At 35.8% G+C, this 21,383-nt stretch overlaps 2 protein-coding genes across 2 annotated transcripts in view; one reads left to right on the top strand and one right to left on the bottom strand.

The window, feature by feature from the left end:
- The window catches only part of DopEcR (G-protein coupled receptor DopEcR), a 341,538-nt gene that overhangs the window by 250,489 nt on the left and 69,666 nt on the right, over window positions 1–21,383 (bottom strand). The gene's annotated exons all lie outside the window — the stretch shown is intronic.
- On the top strand, window positions 14,095–14,487 carry LOC145689164 (protein GVQW3-like). Its single transcript, XM_081763295.1, has one exon. It carries the CDS (start codon window positions 14,095–14,097, stop codon window positions 14,485–14,487), a length of 393 nt encoding a protein of 130 aa, XP_081619421.1.

Here is a 21,383-nt window from a genome sequence, read left to right on the forward strand (position 1 = left end):
TTTTCTGCTAATTTAGGCGCCACAACAATACACATCAAATTTAATACATAGAGCTTAAATCGTTTTGCCTGGCCTTAAATCAGGCGTGCACGCGTAAGTATTTAATATCATGCCGAAGGTAAGTAAATGATTTCTATTGTGGAGTGTGGGCTAGTAGCTTCTTTTCTTGGGCTAGTAAAATTTTGTTGTTTATTTGCATCCCTGCCTTAAATTATAGTCACTGGTATAAAAAATAAAAGCTTACCTTAGTTTACCTACAAATCTTTCAAAGATAAAAGCAGTTGAAGGTTAATATAAGCGGGGTTTAGAAACCAGCAGTACACGTTTTATTTCCATATACTATATATGTCTTGTAGATTAAGCATTGAAAAAAATACTAAAGCCGGAAATGATGCAAATTTACTACTACTTCCTGTTTCAACATTAAATTTGTATAATTTGAAAGCCTATCGTAGTCTCACAAATGACTAGTGCAATCGAAACTCATTAGTACAATCGAAATTATCTTTTTCAGCACTTTGCACACATTAAGCTAACCGTTTCGAAATTTTCAATGTATGGAGTAAAAGTGCGCGTGTCGAAAATTACAGGTTGAACAAATGAGAGGTAAGGACGTAGTTGGGAAAATTAAGAAACCAAGTTTTGCAGGGTACGAATCGTCACAGAACCAAGAATTATCATATCTACAAAATCATCGGTTTCATCTTGTTTGTCAGTCACTATTGAATATGTTGCCAATTAACTTTAGATGATTAATTAACTATCATATAATTAACTATCAATTGTGTTGAAAAATCTTTTGATTGTCGATAATGAACTGACGGTAATGACGGAGGTGCCTTATTGAGGAGATAAGGAACAGACAAGAATAATAGTAATAACGGCTTTAATAAGGGAGTTATTGACAGACGGTAATGGCAGAGAATAATATACTATTGTAATGACACAAGAGATTTAGTAACGGTATAAGAAACAAATAAAGATGTCAGAAAAGAGAACTTTAGTGAATATATAAGGAACTGACAGTAATGACAGATAGCATCTATTAGGAGATAAGGAACTGACAGTAATGACAGATAACTTCTATTAGGAGATAAGAAACTGACAGTAGTGACAGATAACTGCAATTAGGAGATGAAGAACTGACAGTAACGACAGATAACTGCAATTAGTTGACAAGGAACTGACAGAAATGGAAGTAAAAATTTAATTAAGGATTAATGAACTAACAATAATGTCAAAAGGGCTTTAATTAGGGAATAAGGAACTGACAGTAGAGACAGAAAAGCTTTAATGTGGGGATAAGGAACTAACAGTAATGACAGAAAAGTTTTAATTGCTGCATAAGAATATGACAGTAATGGTATAAAAGCTTCTATTAGGGGGTAAGGAACTGACAGTGGTGGCATAAAAGCCTTAATGAGGAATAATTAACTGACAGTAATACCAGGATAGCTTCAATTAGAGGATAAAAATGACAGAAAAGCTTTAGTAAGAGGAACAGGAACTGACGGCAATGGTGAACTGACAGTATTGTGAACTGACAGTAATAACAGAAAAGCTTTAATTCGGGAATAAGAATCTGACAATGATGACAAAAAAGGTTTAATAACTGGATACGAAACTGAGAGTAATGGCAGAGAAGCTCTAATTAGGAGATAATGAACTGACAGTAAATTTACCGTTTACTCTTTGTTCTCTCTTGTTTGTTCTACTGAGAATGAGATCAGCATCGAACTGTGACATTACAAAGCATCCAGTTGAAAGTGAGTCCATTAGGGTATATATGTAGGCTATGGTTTATTGAATCCAAACCTTATGTTTATGAAACATTCATATTCATAGCATTCAAAATAAAAGGAAAATATTATCATGAACTGCAAGAAATTGTTCTAGGAAATGTATTCATTTTTGTGTGTCAAGTTCGATTAAAATCTAATCACATTGCAATCTACGTACCAAACATCGCCTTGAAAGTATATTTTTAGCACTGCGGAACTGCACGGCGTGTTGCCTGCCATCCAGGGGTTTGCAAAAAAATAATCGCTTTCTACTCCTGCCTGTAAGCGAATTGTATATAAACTTAATGTAAAGCTCTCGAGATGTCACGAACGGAAATTGCATTTCTTTCTTGAGTAAGTTGGGCGGAGATGATTTTTTGCAATATTTTTTTACAACCAGAAAATAACTCTCCTGTTTGCAAAATATTATCAAATTTTACAACTTCCTTATCTTAAATCGAAGATAGACCAGCTTAGAACAGCAGACAAACAGAAAAAAATATAATTTTCTTATTTGGTTTTTCTCTATTTTGTAGTACATAAAGCACCACCAATCCGAACGGATTACACAATTACTTTTCCATGAAGGAGGGACAGTGCAATTGAATGGAATAGTTATTCAACGAAGTGTGACGATTATATCCAAACAATTTGATTGATTTAGTTTCAAATCAAACGCCCATGTTGATCGTGGTATTTCATAGTTTTCAAATGAAATGCAATCTTTAAGTTTTACATCCCACGGTTATGTCGGCTAGGCTAAAGGAAACGGTGATGATGAGAAACGAATGAAAAATGGTGGAATGAAGAAAGTGGGAGGAAACGGGAGAACCCAGATAAAATCCACGCACACGGTGTTTGTCCACCACAAAGCTCACTTGACGCGAGTTGGGATCAACCAACGATACATGCACCAGAAATGAACGCTCTGTCACTGAGCCACCGCGGCCGAAATAGTTTATAGAAGTTTGACAATATTCTAACCGTATAACGGATTGTCCATACATGACATACTTACCAATCTATAGATCTCATAAGGCTGAAAAAATCTTATGGGGAAGCATAAATTTTCATGCGTAGTTTTCGAAGAAGTCCATAAAAGACTAATTTTTTGTTAACTTAAAAATTGGTGTAGTACGATAGGTGCTTTTATCCATGATTTCATTACGACAGTACCAAAGCAAAATTGTGTTGTATCGAGAATGAGATAGCTCAGATATATATATATATATATATATATATATATATATATATATATATATATATATATATATATATATATATATATATATATATATATATATATATATATATATGAGAGTTATAATTGACTCTTGATGATTAATTAACTAACGTATTATTAACTTTTTAGTTTTTGGTTTAATGAACTGACAGTAATAACGGGAAAGTTTTTGTTAGGAAATAAAGATATAAGGAAAGTTCTTTAGTGAGAAAGATGTTGACAGACAATATTATATCAATGAAGTTTTAGATCAGCGTTTCCTAACCTTTCTCAACTTGCGGCACACTACGGGTGTAACTTGAATTCTCGCGGCACACTCATAGATATTATTATTATTATTATTATTATTATTATTATTATTATTATTATTATTATTATTATTATTATTATTATTATTATTATTATTATTATTTGCAAATATAAAATACCATGGTATTCTTTTTGTGTGATTACTGATCATCTTCTCACAGAGATGAAAGCTAGATCACTGGTTTTCCCCTATGCTAATTCATTATGCTTATTTTTTATTCTAATTTTAAAATAGAAAACAATTGCAATGAAATATAGGACTCAAGAATTTTAAAAATACGCTTCCTTTTTCGGAAACTATCCAACTTTTCATTAAGAACGAAAGTCACTAAATAACGAACGAACAAACAAATGTCTTATACTTTTAACTTTGCTGTTTTAACCAAAACCGGTGCATATTATTGCAATCACACAGCTCGCGATGCGTCGAAATCAAAACACAGCTGTTGAGCAAAGTGTTGTTCTGTCATTCACGTGGGAATGAGTGTTCTACGAACGTTCACTTGTCGTATACCGTACAAGTGCTTCCATTTGTCGGTGCTAGTATGACTCTCAATTGAAACGTAACATAGCAGCTAACCGTGAAAATGTGTACTAGCCGAAATACTGTCTGCTACACAGTAATAGATGTAGAATAATATATTACAATTACAGTAATTTTTTCCATGGTAGAAATTCATAGTAATGTGAAATATAAAAATATACATGTTTTTCCTGTCTTGCAATTGGGTTGCTATAGAATTAATAATTTTGTTTCGATTTCCTCGCGGCACACCAGCGGTCCATTCGCGGCACACCAGTGTGCCGCGGCACACCGGTTGGGAAACGCTGTTTTAGATGATAATGAACTTGGTTATGATGACAGAAGAACTTTAACAAGCGCATAATGAAGAGACAGAGATGATATAAGAAATTTAGTAAGAAAATAATGAACTGAAATAAAGACAGAAAAGTTTCAGTGAGCAGGTAATGGGTAGACAATAATAAGATTAGAGCTCTAGTGAGATAAAAGTTATTGACATTAATGATAGAAAAGCTTTAGTTTGAAGTATAATATTACTAACAGTAATGACGGAAAATCTTTAGTATAGAGATCAGGGAAAGATAAGAGTGAGTTAAAAGCTTTATTGGTGAAGTAATGAACAAACAGTAATGACAAAAAAGCTTTAGAGGATTGCGTACTGGCTGTAGTAACCAGGACCGTGCCGGAGGGGGGGGGAAGGAGAAAAATTCGGGAAAAAAAGGAAAAACTATAGGAAAAATTGCTTGGAATATATGTATGGGGGCGCTGTCGTATACTCTCGCCCCGGGCGCTGATTTTCCACTGCATGGCCCTGGTAGTAACAAAACTTTATAGTCCGGGAGCAAGTGGTATAAAATCGCACATCCGTGCGATTTTCATGGTACAATTGTGAGACATATTTTTTTCTATTTTGTTATACATTAGCTATGAGAAATTTAGATGTTGCCAAGTGAAAAATTTCCACAGGCCAATATGGCGTCCATTTAAAAATGGCGGCTGAGCTATACATAAAAGAACTTTAGAATGGATCTGACAATAATAACCGAAAGCTTTAATGAGGAGATAACTTTAACTAAATGAAGGTTTAGTTTGTGACAGTAATGACAGAAGAGTTTTAGTGAGGAGATCAAGAATGACAGGTTTTTAGTCAGGGAGCAGTTGGCTGGTTCCAGTGAATAACCGGCTAAGTCGACTTTTTTCTTTTGAAAATTGAGATTTTACATGTATAAGCCTTTTTTGGTGACTTCTACATTGTGTAGAAGCGGCTAAGACGAATTCATAAAATTGAGGAAGTTACAGCATTTGGTTATGTCAAAATTAGCCAGGTAACTATTGTAAAATTTATCTTTAAAATGGTCTCCTGTAAAATTTATTTTTCTCGACTTAGCCGTTTATTCACTGGAACCAGCCAATTGGCGAACAGGTAATGACAGAAAGGCTTTAGAAGATAATGCACTGGAAGTAATAACACAAGAATGCTTGTAAAGGTATAATGAACGATCAGAAAAGACAGAAAAGAAATTCACAATAGGAATAAAGAACAGAGTAATAACCGAAAAGCTTTAATGAGGAGATAACATTAATTAAATGATCGTTTAGTTTGGGACAGTAATGATGCAAACGCTTTAGTGAGGAGATAAGGAACAGTCAAGAATGAGAGGTGATTTAATCAGGGATTAAATTGACAGACAGGTAATGACAGAAAAGCTTAAGAGGATAATGTACTGGCAGTAATAACATAAGAACGCTAGTAAGGATATAATGAACAAACTGAAATGATAGAAAAACTTTAGTAAAGTGATAAGTAACTGAAGTAATGATAAATAACTTTAATGGAGAGATAATGAATAAACAATAGTAAGAGAAGAGTTACAACGAAGAAATAATGACAAACACTAATCAAATAAAGGTTTGGTTTGGGGATAATGATGTGACAGTAATAATGGAAAAATTCTAATGAAAAGATAAGGGATGGACAAGAATGGTAGGTATTTCAATCAGTAGGTATTGACAGAGATAATGGCATAAAAGCTTTAAATTATAATGTACCGGCAGAAACGACAGAGAAGCTTTAGTAAGGGGATAATGAACAGTACTAACCGAACAGATGAGATGAACATATAATAGAACTAAAAGTACATTAATTGTACAAATTTGTGTGTAATGGACTTGCACAAGAGCTTCGTTAAAAAATAGTGAATATAGAAAGAGTTGTATTATAATGCCATATAAAGCTTCTAAATTTTTAAACACTAACGTTCATCTGTTTATATTCCAAATATGGTGAATGTGGTAACCAGGGTTTGAAGGGTTTGCTGCGAAAAGGTGGTAGCTCCACTTTCATGAATTTTCGAGAAACTAGACAAAACGTTCTTAAAATTTGAAATTTTGAGATACTTAAAAAACGCTTAGAACACAGCAACTAACCCATGGAGCTACATCTCTTTGGGACCAAACGAAAGCTATTTTTTTTAAAAACAAGATCGCACTTACAACTTAGAAGTACCCCCATGATGGAGGTACCTCCTTTTTGCAGCAAACCCTTCGTATTCAAACTTTATTACAGCCTTGTCTGCTGCAAGAAATAAATAAATAAATAAAAAGTCAGAAACTATATACAAAGTACGCGTTTTCATGTTATATTAGTTTGGAAAAAGATTTGTGACTCTGATTAACACATGTCGCCATTTATATCAGATAATCGGAGCCTTTCTGTCGAACGTATCAAGGCGTTAAGCCGTCTTCGTGTTCCATGAGACATAGCGTGTTAAGATGCAATCTCTGAAGAAATAATACAAACATTGGTTGTTACTGCATATTCCAACAAGTTACGAAATCTTACTTGCAGTTATTTTCGATGTTTTTTCTTTCACGTAGAGAACTTGTTATAAATTCTTTACTGAATATAACTGTTATCAAAGTGCAATTTTGGTGCAAGGTGTTCATCATTTGGTGCAGATAATGAACAGGAAGCTCGAGGACCGTGTGTGGAAGGAAGACCCTACACTTTTAGACTAGAAGTGATGTAATTATTGGCACGCAAAGGCTTCTATCCCCTCCAGTATTTTATAGATATTAATTTTGTAGAGACTGGGTAAACCGGATCTCAACAAAGGTAGAACGAGAAAAATGTTCGGCCCCCACCGGGAATCGATACTGGGTCGCAAAGCTGGTCCTGTAGATATTTTACCAACTACGGTAAGGCACCTCTTTTTCTCTTTCTGTCTTTCTCAAGAAAATTAACTTGAAGGATACACGGTGGCTCAGTGGTAGAGCGCTCACCTTTGATGTGTGGGGTCCGTGGTCAGATCTCAGCCCGGGCCAAATGAACTTTGAGGTAGACAAACACCGCGTTCGTAGGTTTTCTCCGGGTTCTCCGAGAATAAAACTGTAGGTAGGAGTTACACTTAGTGGAACAAAATTGGAGGAGGAGGAGGGTATAGTAAAACTTCCGTTAATAATGCTTCTGGAAGTAAATATATTTTTTGCGTAGGAGGTTACGCGGAACAAGTTTATCCATCTATCCAAGAGAGGACTTACGGGTCCAAAACCCTCCCAAAACACTTCCTAACTCAACATACATTTGTACATTTTTAAAAAATAAAACTATACTAGTTTAACAGAGAAATGATTGATGTAGCATGAAAATTTGATCTTACACTTCACCTGTACTCTTTCACATATAAAACAACCTAGTTCTATCATTTTCTCCCTGAAAATATAGTTGGAAGTATTTCTCAATTATTTATTGTCTTTTAGGGTACAGAATAATACCCGTTTAGTACTACATAGACGTGTAGTGTTGGACTCTTCTTAACAAAATATTTCTATGTGCGCACCTGTATCTATAACTATACATATAGCATTTATTGAGCCCTTAAAATTCGAGCGAGGAAAGGTTAAATGAAAAAAAAAAAAGAAATGAAATCTTTGAGTTTTAAGTCCCACGATTATGCCGGCTAGGCGAAAGGAGACGACGATGATGAGAAATGAATGAAATGCTGGAATGAAGAAAGTGGGAGGAAACGGGAGAACCCCGAGGAAACCCACGCACACGGTGTTTGTCCACCACAAAGTTCACTTGTCGCGAGCTGAGATCGAACCAGAAACCCCATGCGCCAGAGGTGAATGCTCTTTGACTGAGCTACCTTCCGAGAAAAGGTTAAGATGCTACCCAACTATCCTATTTAAAATACGTGTATATTGACACGATCTAACACTAAAAAAGTAACAAATTTTGTAAATAATGTATTTTTATTTTTGTAAAACTAACATTATACCTAAAGTGATCGTTCATGGCTTTAATTTTGTAAATAAATCTTATATTGGGTTTTAATACAATATCTGAAGCTCACAATAAAATACAGCGTGAGCACAGAAACAGCACCTGATTTTAAGGTGCCATATAATTAACATTTAATTGAATATTTACATGAAATTTTGTACAGAGCTCAGTAAACTCAAATTATTTTCCCATCTATCTTTTCAGAATTCTAGTTCTGACTAGGGCAGCTAGAGGGCAGTAACATCGAAAATGGCGTTCACCCCACAGCAACGAAGCTGGTGCGTTTTACAATTTGCAAAAACAAGCAGTTTTGTGAGAGTGCAGCGTGATTTCAAACGACAATTTAATTCTGATCCACCCACACACAAATCCATTGTGAAGTGACATAGAACGTTTATTGAGACGGGGTGCATTTGTGATCAAAGAAAAGGACATTCAGGGCGACGTCTAGTCTCCGAGGAAACTGTGGAGCGCGTAAGAGAAGCCTCCGTACACAGTCCACAGAAGTGTACACGTAAAGCTAGCAGAGAGTTGCAAATGAAACAAACAACAGTAAGCAAGATCTTACTCAAGAGTTTGCGGTGTTACCCGTACCGACTGCAATTGGTTCAGAAGTTATACCCACAAGACAAGGTAAAGCGTCGTGAGTTCTGTGAGACTATGCAAAATTTCATGGAGGACGACGAAAACTTTCTGACGAAGATCATTTTCAGCGATGAGGCGACATTTCACTTAAGTGGAACGGTGAATAGGCACAATGTAAGGATATGGGGAACCCAGAATCAGCATCAGTGATGCTGTCAACTCCATCACACCGGATATGCTTCACAACGTGTGGTTGGAGCTAGATTACCGCCTCGATATTTCCCGCGTTACAGGTGACGTGCACATCGAGTGTTTGTGATTTCAATTATTGCTACAAAAACTTTTTGAGTGTATGTATCACTGTTCAAAATTTCAGCAAAATATTCCTTCGCATATTAAATTTACACTAATTTGAACCCTGGGAGTGTTTCTGTGCTCACCCTGTATTTTAATACAATATCTGAGGCTCACAGTAAAGCAGATGTAAGCAAAATTCTAGATAAAAAACCAAAATGAGGTTGTATCTGTTACTTTGTTTATGACTTTTTTTTTCTCTGTCAATCTGAGTTTAGGTAACCAGTAAGACACCACATACCATATACTAAGATGTATAACTTTCAGGCACCTTTTACGTTGTACTATGTTGGCTTGCATAACTTACTATTGTTTAACTTCAATTCAATACCAGTTCGAAAACCAATAAAGATAACCAGACCCGGACTGAACATATTATGTTGTAAAGGCACTTTTTTAAAGTATACAATGAAGCAAAGGAAAACAAAAGATACTTGAAAAAATTAAAAATTTCCATTTTCCTCCAAGAAAGCCAGCCTTTCATAAAAAAAGTACGAAGCGAATTAGTTCAAGTGGTATATCTTTGGCTTCGCACTCGGGAGGTTGTGGGTTCGATTCCCGCTGCCGACCATCCTGTCTGAAGTTTTCCAGGGTTTTCCTCAGTCCTACCAGGCAAATGCCGGGATAGATATCTACTAAACATGTCGTGGCCGATTCGTTCCCAAATCCTTTCCATTCTTTTTGTTCTTATTACTGTAGATATTCAGTATAAAATGGCCACTGAATTTTATCAGGCGATTGCTAAATAAATAAATAAAATTGCCCCAAAAAGCTTCCGGCTTTTCATAATTTCTACTTATCTGAAATATTATACCCGACAGAGAAGGAGGCACAAATTGTAAAACAATTGGTACCGGTACCGTTTGTTTCACTGATCTGTCACTGTTTTTTTTTCGTTATTTTACATTCTTTTTTATATTATATTTTTTAAAAAAAGTATTTATATGTATATTTGTTTGTATCTACAAAGCCCTGTAGGCAGTACAGAAAACAGGGAGAACCAAAAAGCGGGTACATTGTAGTAATATCAAACGAGGTGACAGCAACTTGGGTGACATGGAAAGGGGTGAGAAGCTTCTGACAAAAGTCTGTCCTAAATATCACATCGTGCCGGCTGAGCATGAGAGATAATTCTCACTCTGCTTTTTGCTGTCAACAAGGGAAGCGGACAGTGATTCAAATTGCGTTACATAAAAGCTTACAAAGCAACGCAGAGATAGAAAATTATTTTATAAAGGACACCAGATTCACATATAGAATTATATACACACAAGTGTGTGTGTATATGTGTCATAAATAATACCAAAAAGTTTTATATTCTTGGTTTTTTATTGTATCTTAACTCTAAGCGTATAACGAAAAGAAAAGGGTTATAAAATGACCCATAGATAAGATATGGGTATCATAGTCCTGGTCAAAATAATATGGTGAATTCAAATCCCTCTGAGTAGTTGCGAGAAAATTGGATATTATTATTTTATTTCATAAACCTCAAAATTAACGCTATACGACAGCTATAACTTATTAATAATTAGGAGGTAAGAGTAACATATAAACACACAACTGGTCCTTCCGCCGAGGTCGGATGTGGTATATAAACAAAATCTTTTGACAGATGTAGTATATAAACACAAACTTTGGATGGAAAGGACGAATGTAGTATATAAACACAAACTTTGGACAGAGAACGGATGCGATATATAAATACAAACTTTGGACGGAGAGGACGGATGTGGTATATAAACACAAACTTTGGAACAAGGGGGCTATGGTATGTAAACACAAACTTTGAACGAAGGTAATGGATATAGTATTTAAATACGAACTTTGAACAGAGGATAGATGTGTATATAAACACAACCTTTGGATGGGAAGACGAGTGTGGTATATAAACACAAACTTTGGACGGAGAGAATAGATGTGTGTTTATAAACACAACCTTTGGACGGGGAGGGCGGTTGTGGTTTATAAACACAAACTTTGAACGGAGACAAAGGATGTGGTATATAAATACAAACTTTGGACGGAGAGAACGGATATGATCTATGAGCGCATCATTTGTTTCATTTGCATAAAATTTCAATATTAAAAATAATCAGTTTAAATACTTTTCTTTGATTTTCGTGCATCTCTGAAGGAAAGCTGATTTAAAATAGCCAGGTGGAACGTATTACAACGAAACTAAAGCTAAAGAATATGCTAATCAAACATATTATGAAACTTTCAAGATTACACCACATAATACACCCGGTGAGGACAGTTGGTCGAAAAAGTGTAAAAGCTTTTTTCAGGCCATGCGGTTTTCCTCATTCACACCCGGCAAATGCCAGGATGGTACTAACATATAAGTCTCAGGCCGTTTCTTTCCTTTCTCAATGCTTTCTCTTTTCCATTTCTTTGGATAGTGATGGCAAAGGGAGTCATCCCCTATACGTGACGAGCTAACAAGGCCATAGATGCCGAAAACTCAAAAATCTAATTCCTAGTTCCAATAATATATAGCAAAAAGTTATGATTAGATCTTAAACTACAATATGTCTTTATCTATAATGGTGTGGAAAGATTAAACACATTTATCAATCGAAAGATGGCATTGCACTCAACAAAACGACTGTGCTATGATTACGCAAGTACGCTAAGGCAGACGTCGGTGATGGTGGTAATGAATGAAAAATTGTGGAGTGAAATAAGTGAGGGAGAAATCGGAGAACCCCGTGTAAAATCCACTCACACCGTATTTGTTATGCAGCCACAAAGATCGTGCAAGGCAGCGAATAACTAGGATATGTAAACAGTATTTGTACAAAATCTACAAAGGAACAGATCGTATATTCTTAGATCAGGAGAACGGAATGACCATAGAGATTTTGACATTCAACAAGATGGATATCCTCCTCATTATTGAAGAGCACTCCATGAGTATATCGATAAAACATTTCCTGAGAAATGGATTGTTCGAAGAGGACTAATTGATTGGCCAGCACATTCACCTGATTTTACTCCAATGGATTCTTTTTTTTTCTTTTGGGAAGTACCAGAGACAAAATTTATATTCGAAAACCACGAAATGTTGGCAAATCAAAAACGTACATCAGAGCTTCATTTCAAGATATAAATACACAAAGAAACTTATGCAAAAATCTTCGTCGAAGCGTGAACGGTAGACTCCAAAGCGATGCAAATTGTCATGGACAGTAGTTTGAACACATGTGTTGATAAAAACTTCAGTGCTTTTGTATTGTATTATTGTAAATGTAATAATTGTTTATCAAAATTAAATTGTATTAGTAAAAGTAAATGTAAGTACGTAATTAAGTAATCTAAGATCTTACCATTTACTGTCCACGTACTTTTGGTTCACCCTGTACATTACACACACTTATTATTATTTTACAACGTTCGACAGACTAGTATGGCAAATATTTCAATTTGATTTTGGTCACGGAACAATATTTATGTTTTGTAGTAAGTTCTCCGGAACATAGTAACATTGCAAATTAAAATTGAATAAGAGTTATTGTAATTATTTTAACAGCAATATCACGACGCATCTAGCAAATCTCGTGGAACATCAGTAGAGAACTATTGAATTAGTATCTCAGATTTTCAGACAGAAAAGAGAGAGAGAGAGAGAGAGAGAGAGAGGGAGGGAGAGAGAGAGAGAGAGAGAGAGAGAGAGAGAAAGGAAAGGGAAGCAGCGAGGGGACACGAAACCCGGAGAAAGTTATTGGGAATTCTTTTATGGCTTCTGTTCCTGGAACCAAACAAGCAAGCAAGGGAGGTAGGGAGAGAGAGCGAGAAAACAGAAAGAGTAGGGGAAGCAAAGTAATAATTTCGTTTATTCCTGTTTTCTGGGTCGATTTCTTCATCTGCTTCTCTCTTTGCCCACTCATTCTTATCAATCCCACTTACGGCAAACAAAGGAAAGAAAGATAAAAAAAAGACAAACTGATGTGTCTTCCGAAGTTGGTAGCGCGAAATACTTCGTGGGCGAGAATCAAACCTATTTATTTCGAAGAAAATGAAGAAAAAAGATTAATTCCAAGAGTATGTCGGTTCATAGATACTACGAGTAATAATAATACGATATTAGTTGTTGGTTTCCTTTGTCCCTTAAGGGAAAAATATAAACAACGAAATGAAATGAATTCTCATCGGTAGAATTAATCAAAAACTAATGAAAAAATAAAAATAGCTTTCGGTTTTGATTTAATAGGCAGTGAGTGAAACATCAAAGGACGTTTTATAAGATTCGCCTATCGAAACAGTACAAGTAGTGTGGGCGTTACTGTGTCACTGTAGTGTGCCAATGCTAGATAATGTGTGTCATTGTTAAGAGTATATGAATCATTGTATGAAGTATATGTGTCACTGTCAGGAATATATTGTATTTTGTTATTAATACAAAAACCTAATAAGAATTTTGTTATTAACCCTTCAACTGACACTGTTTTCTGGAAATGTGTACTCTCAGGTGGCAAACGTAGTGCTACGTCGTAGTCACAAGAACCGTAGAACTATGAAAGAATGGTGTACGTTTCACACAAACAACAATAAACAAAAGAACGTTACAAAGACATCTTCGCCTCACCAAGACGTTTACTACTGGTTTCAAATGCAGTTTCTGTTTCTTTCATTACAGCAGCAGCAATACTCTTCTTACAAGTAACAATATGTCATCTGATATTCTAACATCCAATGTCGTTTGCACATTATGAGCATTCAGAGCCATCTATTGATTTGATTTGTTTCCGATTTTAATGTAAGAAGGGAAGTTTTCAGGAGAGAACTTCGTCATTGCCACTGAACATTAGTGACTTTCTAGTCAAGACGTAGCGATTGGTAGTTCGAAATTAATACCTCCTATTTTTTTTTTTTTTTTTTTTTTTGGCGTTGACTTTGTATGTTCATGTCAGAGTCGTTGATGTACAGCTAATGCTTGAACCTTCCTCTTCTATTTTCAGCTAGTCCCGTTGTTCTTGAGTACTTGGCGCCAGCATAGAAGTGTTCCAAAATGGAGCCTGATATGGACATACGTATAAAACAACGATGTGTGATTGAATTCCTCACTGCTGAGGGAATTGCGCCAATTGAAATCCATCGATGCCTAGTAAAGGTTTATGGAGACGATACAATAGACGTGAGCAATGTGAGGCGATGGGTACGGCATTTTCAAGGTGGTGAAACGGGTGTTCATGTCAAGCCACGGCTCGGTCGAACCTGCACAGCTGTCATCCCTCGCAATGAAGAGCGTCTTGATCAACTCATCCGTTCTGATCGCCGGATAACGACCAACAAAGCTGAATGTGGCGAACATTTTCAAGACTCGGAAGCTGTTGTCAAAGTTGTAAGGAAGCGGTTAGCCTCAGCTGTTCCGATTTTTACAAGCGCGGCGTGCAGGCTCTGATTCATCGTTGGCAAAAATGCATAACGAATGGTGGAAACTATGTGGAAAAATGACAGTCTGTAGCTGAAATATTGCTCTGTTTAGCTGTGCTGTTTTATTTATGTATCTCCATTAGTTTCCATGAAAAAATAGCAGGCATTACCTGCGGAACGACCCTCGTAGTACTACGTCATAGCCGTTCCCACTGCACATATGCCATGACGTAGTACTACATCATAACCAGTTAAAGGGTTAATATGAAAATTTGTATTTTTACATACAGAGATATGGTTTTTAAAACTGTACAAGTTCATAATTATTTCTTCACTCCTTGTGGGTGGGACTACGAATTTTTCGGTAGCCTCTCGTAAATTATGTTTTCATATATGAACTATCGGAAGCCAAAGCGAACTCTTTATATATATATATATATATATATATATATATATATATATATATATATATATATATATATATATATATATATATATAAACTGCTGTCAGTGAAGTTGTGGCATAAGGTTCGGTGCGAAACATGTGAAACGCAACTGATTTCATGCTTAAAATGTACTTAGTAAACTCTGGACTTAGATAATTCAAACAATAATATCATCATTGAGTGTAATTATTATTATTTGTTTTTCTGTTGTATATGATAAGAAATAACAAAAGCAAACTCTTTGTATATAGTCTAACATCATATTTTTTTTGGCAGCAGCAGTTCGTGTTAATTGAGTTGAGTTGATTTTGAGTTCAAGGTCCCTTTCAGCAAAGAGGTTATATGAGATTAGACCTATTGATTAACGTTGAATCCGAACCACATGAGCTCCTGTCGGGAATCTAATCTGGGTCTCCCACGCCAAAAGTGCGTAGTTCGTGTTAAGTTGCCACTGTTTCCATAAGGGCGAATTTCCCTCAGCAACATAATATAGTTAGTTTGGTCTTTCTTCATACAGCTCATATAAGCCTACAATTTATGAATGATGTCTTGAAATGACATGCACAAAGATGCCAGTATTTTTTTTTTCAAGGGGGCGAAAGATCGATACCAAGAGAAGTAAAAGACCCATTTGAAGGAGTGTAAAGGACCGATACACAAGCACAGTCGCGAATACATACCCACTTTTAAGCATGATCGCTCATAATACACCATTTAAACAACAATTATTTACGCAGTATTCTTATTACTTACAATAAATAAACTACATTATTATATACTACAAATTAATATGTTTTAACATGTATTTCTAGGAACTGAACAGCCTTTTCGAAAATTCAAGAAAAGGGCAACTTCTCCTGCTTGCCCTCCGCTGAAGACGGCCATTGTCATATATGTAATCCTTTGCGATTAATGAAAAGAAGAACTACTTCAAATGTTTCTGTTATAAGTTTATTTTAAACTATTAACTTGGATTCAATAAATATAGTGTAATAATTACTTGAAAACAGCGCAGAAAATTTCAGACCATCCTTTTTGATAATAGCCGTAGCAGATTAGGGTTTGGTAATTCTGGGTAATAGTCCATTTACGAGAATCATTCAATAAGTAAAGAGACAAAGTCTATATTTTTAACACTAATCAATTTTTTTTTGTTTCAAGGGTGTTAGCTGGCAACCTTGGGATATGCTCTGATCTGCTGTTTCGTAATTTTATGTCAACATAACTTCAAAAATATCAATCATCATGGCAAGTCCTCTAGAAGATTGCACCTTAGAAGAACAGCGCTCAGTCATTAGGTTTCTGGTCGCAGAAGGTGTAAAACGAAGTGAATTTTTTTTTCGATGTTGAGACAATACGGTAACAGTTGTATGAACCGTGCGAATGTGTACAAGTGGGTTGATCGGTTTAAAAGTGGCCGAACAAGTGTAGGTGATGAACCCCGATGTGGACGTCCAGTGGAAGTTTCTGGTTCTTCGTTGGAATCGAGGATTGACGGACTTATTCGTGATAACAGAAGAATTACTGTTGAAATTATAGTTAAGGAAGTTCAAGTAAGTGTTGGAACTGTTCACAATGTCATTAGGAACATTTTAAAGTACAGAAAAACGTGTGCCAGATGGGTTCCCAGACAGCTTACTGACGCTCATAAAGAATCAAGGCTTTCCATTTGTCAAGCCTTAACGCAACGAAATTTGATTGAAGGAGAAGTTTTTTTTGAAAGAATAGTGACTTGCGACGAGGCCTGGATCCATCACTACGACCCCGAGACCAAAAGGCAGAGTATGGAGTGGAAACACACTAGCTCTCCAGTTCGCAAAAAATTCAAGGTTCAACCTTCCGCTGGTAAAGTGTTGCTGACCATCTTTTGGGACTCACAGGGTCCAATCTATTGCGATTTTCTTGAAGATCAGCGAACTATCAATAGCCTATACTATTCTGAGATGCTAGAACACAAAATTAAACCAGCTATCAGGAGCAAACGCCGTGGACTATTGTCAAAAGGAATCATTCTTCAGCACGATAACGCCCGCCCTCATACAGCCCAGCTGACCCGAGATAAGCTTCAAGAATTGGGTTGGGAGGTCTTACCTCGTCCTGCCTACAGCCCAGACCTCGCCCCATCTGATTTTTACCTGTTTGGACCAGTCAAAGACGCCCTACGTGCAAAAAGATTTGTTAACAATGAGGAAGTTAAGGCAGCGGTGCAAAGGTGGCTTCGGGGTAAATCGAAAGATTTCTTCGCCAAGGGAATTAGGAAGCTGTAAGAAAGATGGGCCAAATGCATAACTGTAAAGGGTGATTATATTGAAAAATAGCCTTAGTTTTGAAAGATTGAAATAAATATTTATTGAGCTATAGCAATTTGTCTCTTTACTTGTTGAATGCCCCTCGTAAATTTGTCCTTGTAACATTCAATGGCATTCCTTGATAATTCTAGGGTAATATTCCTCTATGATCTACGGAACCCGGAGGTTCAATGCCTCGTTCACAAAAGCTCTCCACTGACTTCTATCCTTAGCCAACTGGATCCAGTTTCTACTTTGTATTCCTATTTCTGCGAGATTCATCTTAATATTGTCCTCCCATCTGCGCCTAGGTCTTCCGAATGGTCGTTTTCTGATTGGTCTACCACTTAAAACTTTGAAAGCGCTTCCATGTTTTCTTATATTCTGGTTACATGGCCTGTCCACCGCTCTTTTATAAATATACTTTGATAATTCAGTTTTTGTGGCCTTCAAAAATTTAATAATACATCTTTTGTGTATTTTGTACATTGGTGTTGATGAGAGAGTGGTTGCATAGAACAACAACAACAACAACAACAAAATATAATTGTAAAACAATGGCAGTAATCAAATCCAATAACTTGGAGATCGATATCCTTCGATGCAGACCGCATACATCATCACCGTCCATATGGAGATCGTTTGCGCACACAATGATTCTTTCATTCTCTCTCTCCCCTACTGTTGTCGTGTAAATTCTCATTTATGTTTTCCAGTAGTTGCAACTGAAAATTGGAAAAATAAAACTATGTTTTTTTTTTCTATTCTGCATTAACTGATTTGATTATCTTCCTATTTATATAAACAAGTTTTCCAAGAGCAATCTGCCTTACTGAACCGTTTACAAGAGAGAAGAGAAACTGGATTCAGCCTCACATCTTCACTTGGTAAACAAGATGTAACTTGAAGTGCTAGCGCACGATGATTCTGTGGTAGGGCGCTTACCTCTCGTGCGTGGGGTCCCTGGTTCGATTACCGCGAAGGAAGTTTATGGTGGACAACATCATATCTGATTTTTCTCGGGGTAGTCTGTTTCCTCCAACTTTCTCATTCCACAATTTCTTTCGTCATCATTCACTTGCTTTAATCATCGTCTCTCTTAGCGCATAAGCGCATATGCGTAAGACGTTAAACCGAAAGATTTTAATTTTTTGAAGCACTAACGGCGCAGTTTAATTTAGAATCTGGAAATACTTAGATGTAGTGTTCTTAAAAGTTGGAGATTTTTAATATTGTACCATTTTGACCAATTTCAATTTTAACTAAATAATGTAAGGCTTAAGACTCAATAAAAAAATAAACAAAAATCTATCAGAATATTTTTTAAATGAAAATTACTCTGAGAGATGTTCTTATGTTGAAGTGGATTCGTCTTTCTTCTCCATTCTAGTCGAAGAACTACAAATAAATTCTTGATCACCTACAGCTAGATAGATTATGATAATATTCAAAATGGTCCGGTAAACAGTAAATGCTAATTTTGAAACTCAAGCCGATTTCTCTCTCTCTCTCTCTCTCTCTATATATATATATATATATATATATATATATATATATATATATATATATAGATATATATATATATATATAGGGTTATTTAGGGAGATCTCGATACTTTTTAAGGTCTAGCAAAGCGAGTGATCATACACGCACACAAGAAGAAACATTCAATTCGTGGAAGGTTAGTGTTCTCAGTGACAAGTTGCATATGCATAGAAGTTAATTTTGTCTGTTGCAACGGAAGCAGAAGTCTTTAAACTAGGTACACTCATGTCCAAAATGATTGTCGCATATCTATAACTGTCTTCTTGTAAGAATATAATTTGATAAGGATTTTGCAGGGTACTTTGAATACCGATGCTAAGTGTATAATCGGGAAATGTATATTTATGGTAAATTTCATAGGAAAAGAATTATAAATACGAAAATTAGAATGGGTAAAACAAAATATTGCTAAATTGATAAGAAAGTTTTATTTTTGTTTTATTGTTCTTATTTACTGCTCTTTTGACATGAAATTTACCACATACACGTCGTTGCAGATTATACACATACTAACGTTATAAGAAATACCGGGCGAAATCGTTGTCAAATTATATTCCTACAACAACATATTTATAGACATGCGACAATAATTTTGGACATGAGTGTACATAGAGCTATATGTAAGAAAAAATAACCATGTTATAAGTTTCAGTAAGCCAAAAATAAGGTACAACGGTAATATATGTTGAGGAAAGGAGGCAAAGCGTTGGTATTATGATAGAGTATACTGTCTGTATGTATGTGTGTCAGGATGACACACATTGCTTGTTCCAGTGACAACTCGTGCCATGTTTCTGTTGATCAATGCTTTTAGGGAATAAATCAACAGTGATTGTAGTTAGATTTTGACATGCAGTTCCTTTGTTAGAAGGAAAGTCATCAGACAAACAGACTACCGTCTGGTTCATCTTAGTGTATACATCATAGGTTTAGGTTGCATAACAAACACGCTTTCTCAGCTTCTGGGTCACTTAGTCCGGTATAAGCCTAATGGTAAAGTACGTTTTGTTTTAGATTATACGTGTCAAAGATCCTGATGTATTAAAGAAAACCTCTAATGCTGGCATAGAAATATTGTCCCCCACTACACAGTACTTAAAATTGTCAATTCTTAATATATGTTTCTTCCGCAGTTTGAAAAACAATTTCAACTTATCTTATGGGAACTTCGTTCGTAGGAACCTTGGCAAAATATTGTGAAAGAAGGCTATGAGAAAGTTAGTTTGAATTGGAAGAAATCAGCCTCTGTTGAATTCTTCGCATATGGATTTCGAAAATGATTGTGTTAAGTTATAATTTTCGATTATTGATTACTATATGTACCAAATATTGAAATCAATATGTTGGAAAACAGATGTAAAACAAAGTTCGTTTTAACGAGCTTACATTTTTTCAGTGTTCCTCTTGAATGTCAACCTACATTGTAATGAAACGCAGCAAAAGTTTGCAAATAAGCCATACGTAGATAGTAGCAACCTTAGATCTAGTATTTCATTGCGTTTTGTTTCTCGTACTTCAAAGACGTAAAGGATTTGATTGTTTATATGGTGTGGACATCTCCCATAGCAAGTGTCGATTTCTCCCGCAAGATTTCTTAGCTAGGGCTAGATTCTCAGGCATTATCACTTTTGCATAATAAAATTACCATAACGTTCAGAGTAGTATCGACTTGTTTCTTAACGTGTCGAAATGTCCCTAAATGACCCTATATATTTTTTATACGTCCAAATAGCCTCTAGTTAATATGTAGCCGAACTTACTCAATAGGATTGCAACATTGAAAACGGAAGTGGCAGTTTTCTTATTTCCGGCTTTGATACAAATATAAGTGCCGAAATCAAAACTATTTTTGTAACACTGAGCTCAAATTTAAAGAAAGAAAAAAACTCACTATGTTCTCTTGTTGATAGACGAACGGACATACCTAGGATTAGGAGATGTCATCTTTTAACCGGACATGTCCTCTCTTACGGGTTCTATAAACGGTCCGTGTAGTGTATTAAGAAAATGTCCAAATGTCCTGCTTTTTGAGTATAGACAACTGCATCAACTTCAAGATTCGTGATATACATAGAAATTTGTAAATAATCGTTAATATTAATACTGTTATAATGTTCAATTTCCAGGGGGAATACAGCATATCTAGCCATAAGCGTCTGTAGGACTTTTTGGAAGAGACAAAGAATGTGTAGTTCTTTTTTTTTCTTCTTTTGTGACCCCGCGTAGCATAGTCGCTAACACTCTCGTCTTTGGTACAAGTATTCCCCGGTTCGATTTCCGGTTGAAGTCACTCGATCGAAAAAAAATGTAACAGCTTTTTTTAGGCCAGCCACTCTGCGTGAGGTTTCTTCCTGGGTTTTCCTTATTCACACCAGGCAAATGCCGGGATGGTACCTAACATACAAGTCCCAGGCAGGACTCCTTCCTTTCTCCTTCCTTTCTTCCTTCCCTTCCTCGGATAGTGGGATCGCCGAGGACGTCATTCCTCAAAACGTGACGGGCTAACATGGCCTTAGATGCCGAAAGCCCTGAAATCTAATTCCTTAATCCTAATCTATTTTATTTTATAATAATAATTTATGGTCTTTTGACATGGATAAGAGAAGTAAAAGAATGTAAAAAAGAAGTCGCTCAAAGGTTTATTT

The sequence above is a fragment of the Thermobia domestica genome, chromosome 7 (assembly GCF_964235325.1).
Source record: "Thermobia domestica chromosome 7, izTheDome1.hap1.1, whole genome shotgun sequence".
In the NCBI taxonomy this organism is placed as follows: Eukaryota; Metazoa; Arthropoda; class Insecta; order Zygentoma; family Lepismatidae; genus Thermobia; species Thermobia domestica.

Bases quoted from the DNA above. Each gene is read 5' to 3' on its own strand.
- LOC145689164 (XM_081763295.1), top strand. From the start codon at position 14,095: ATGGAGCCTGATATGGACATACGTATAAAACAACGATGTGTGATTGAA.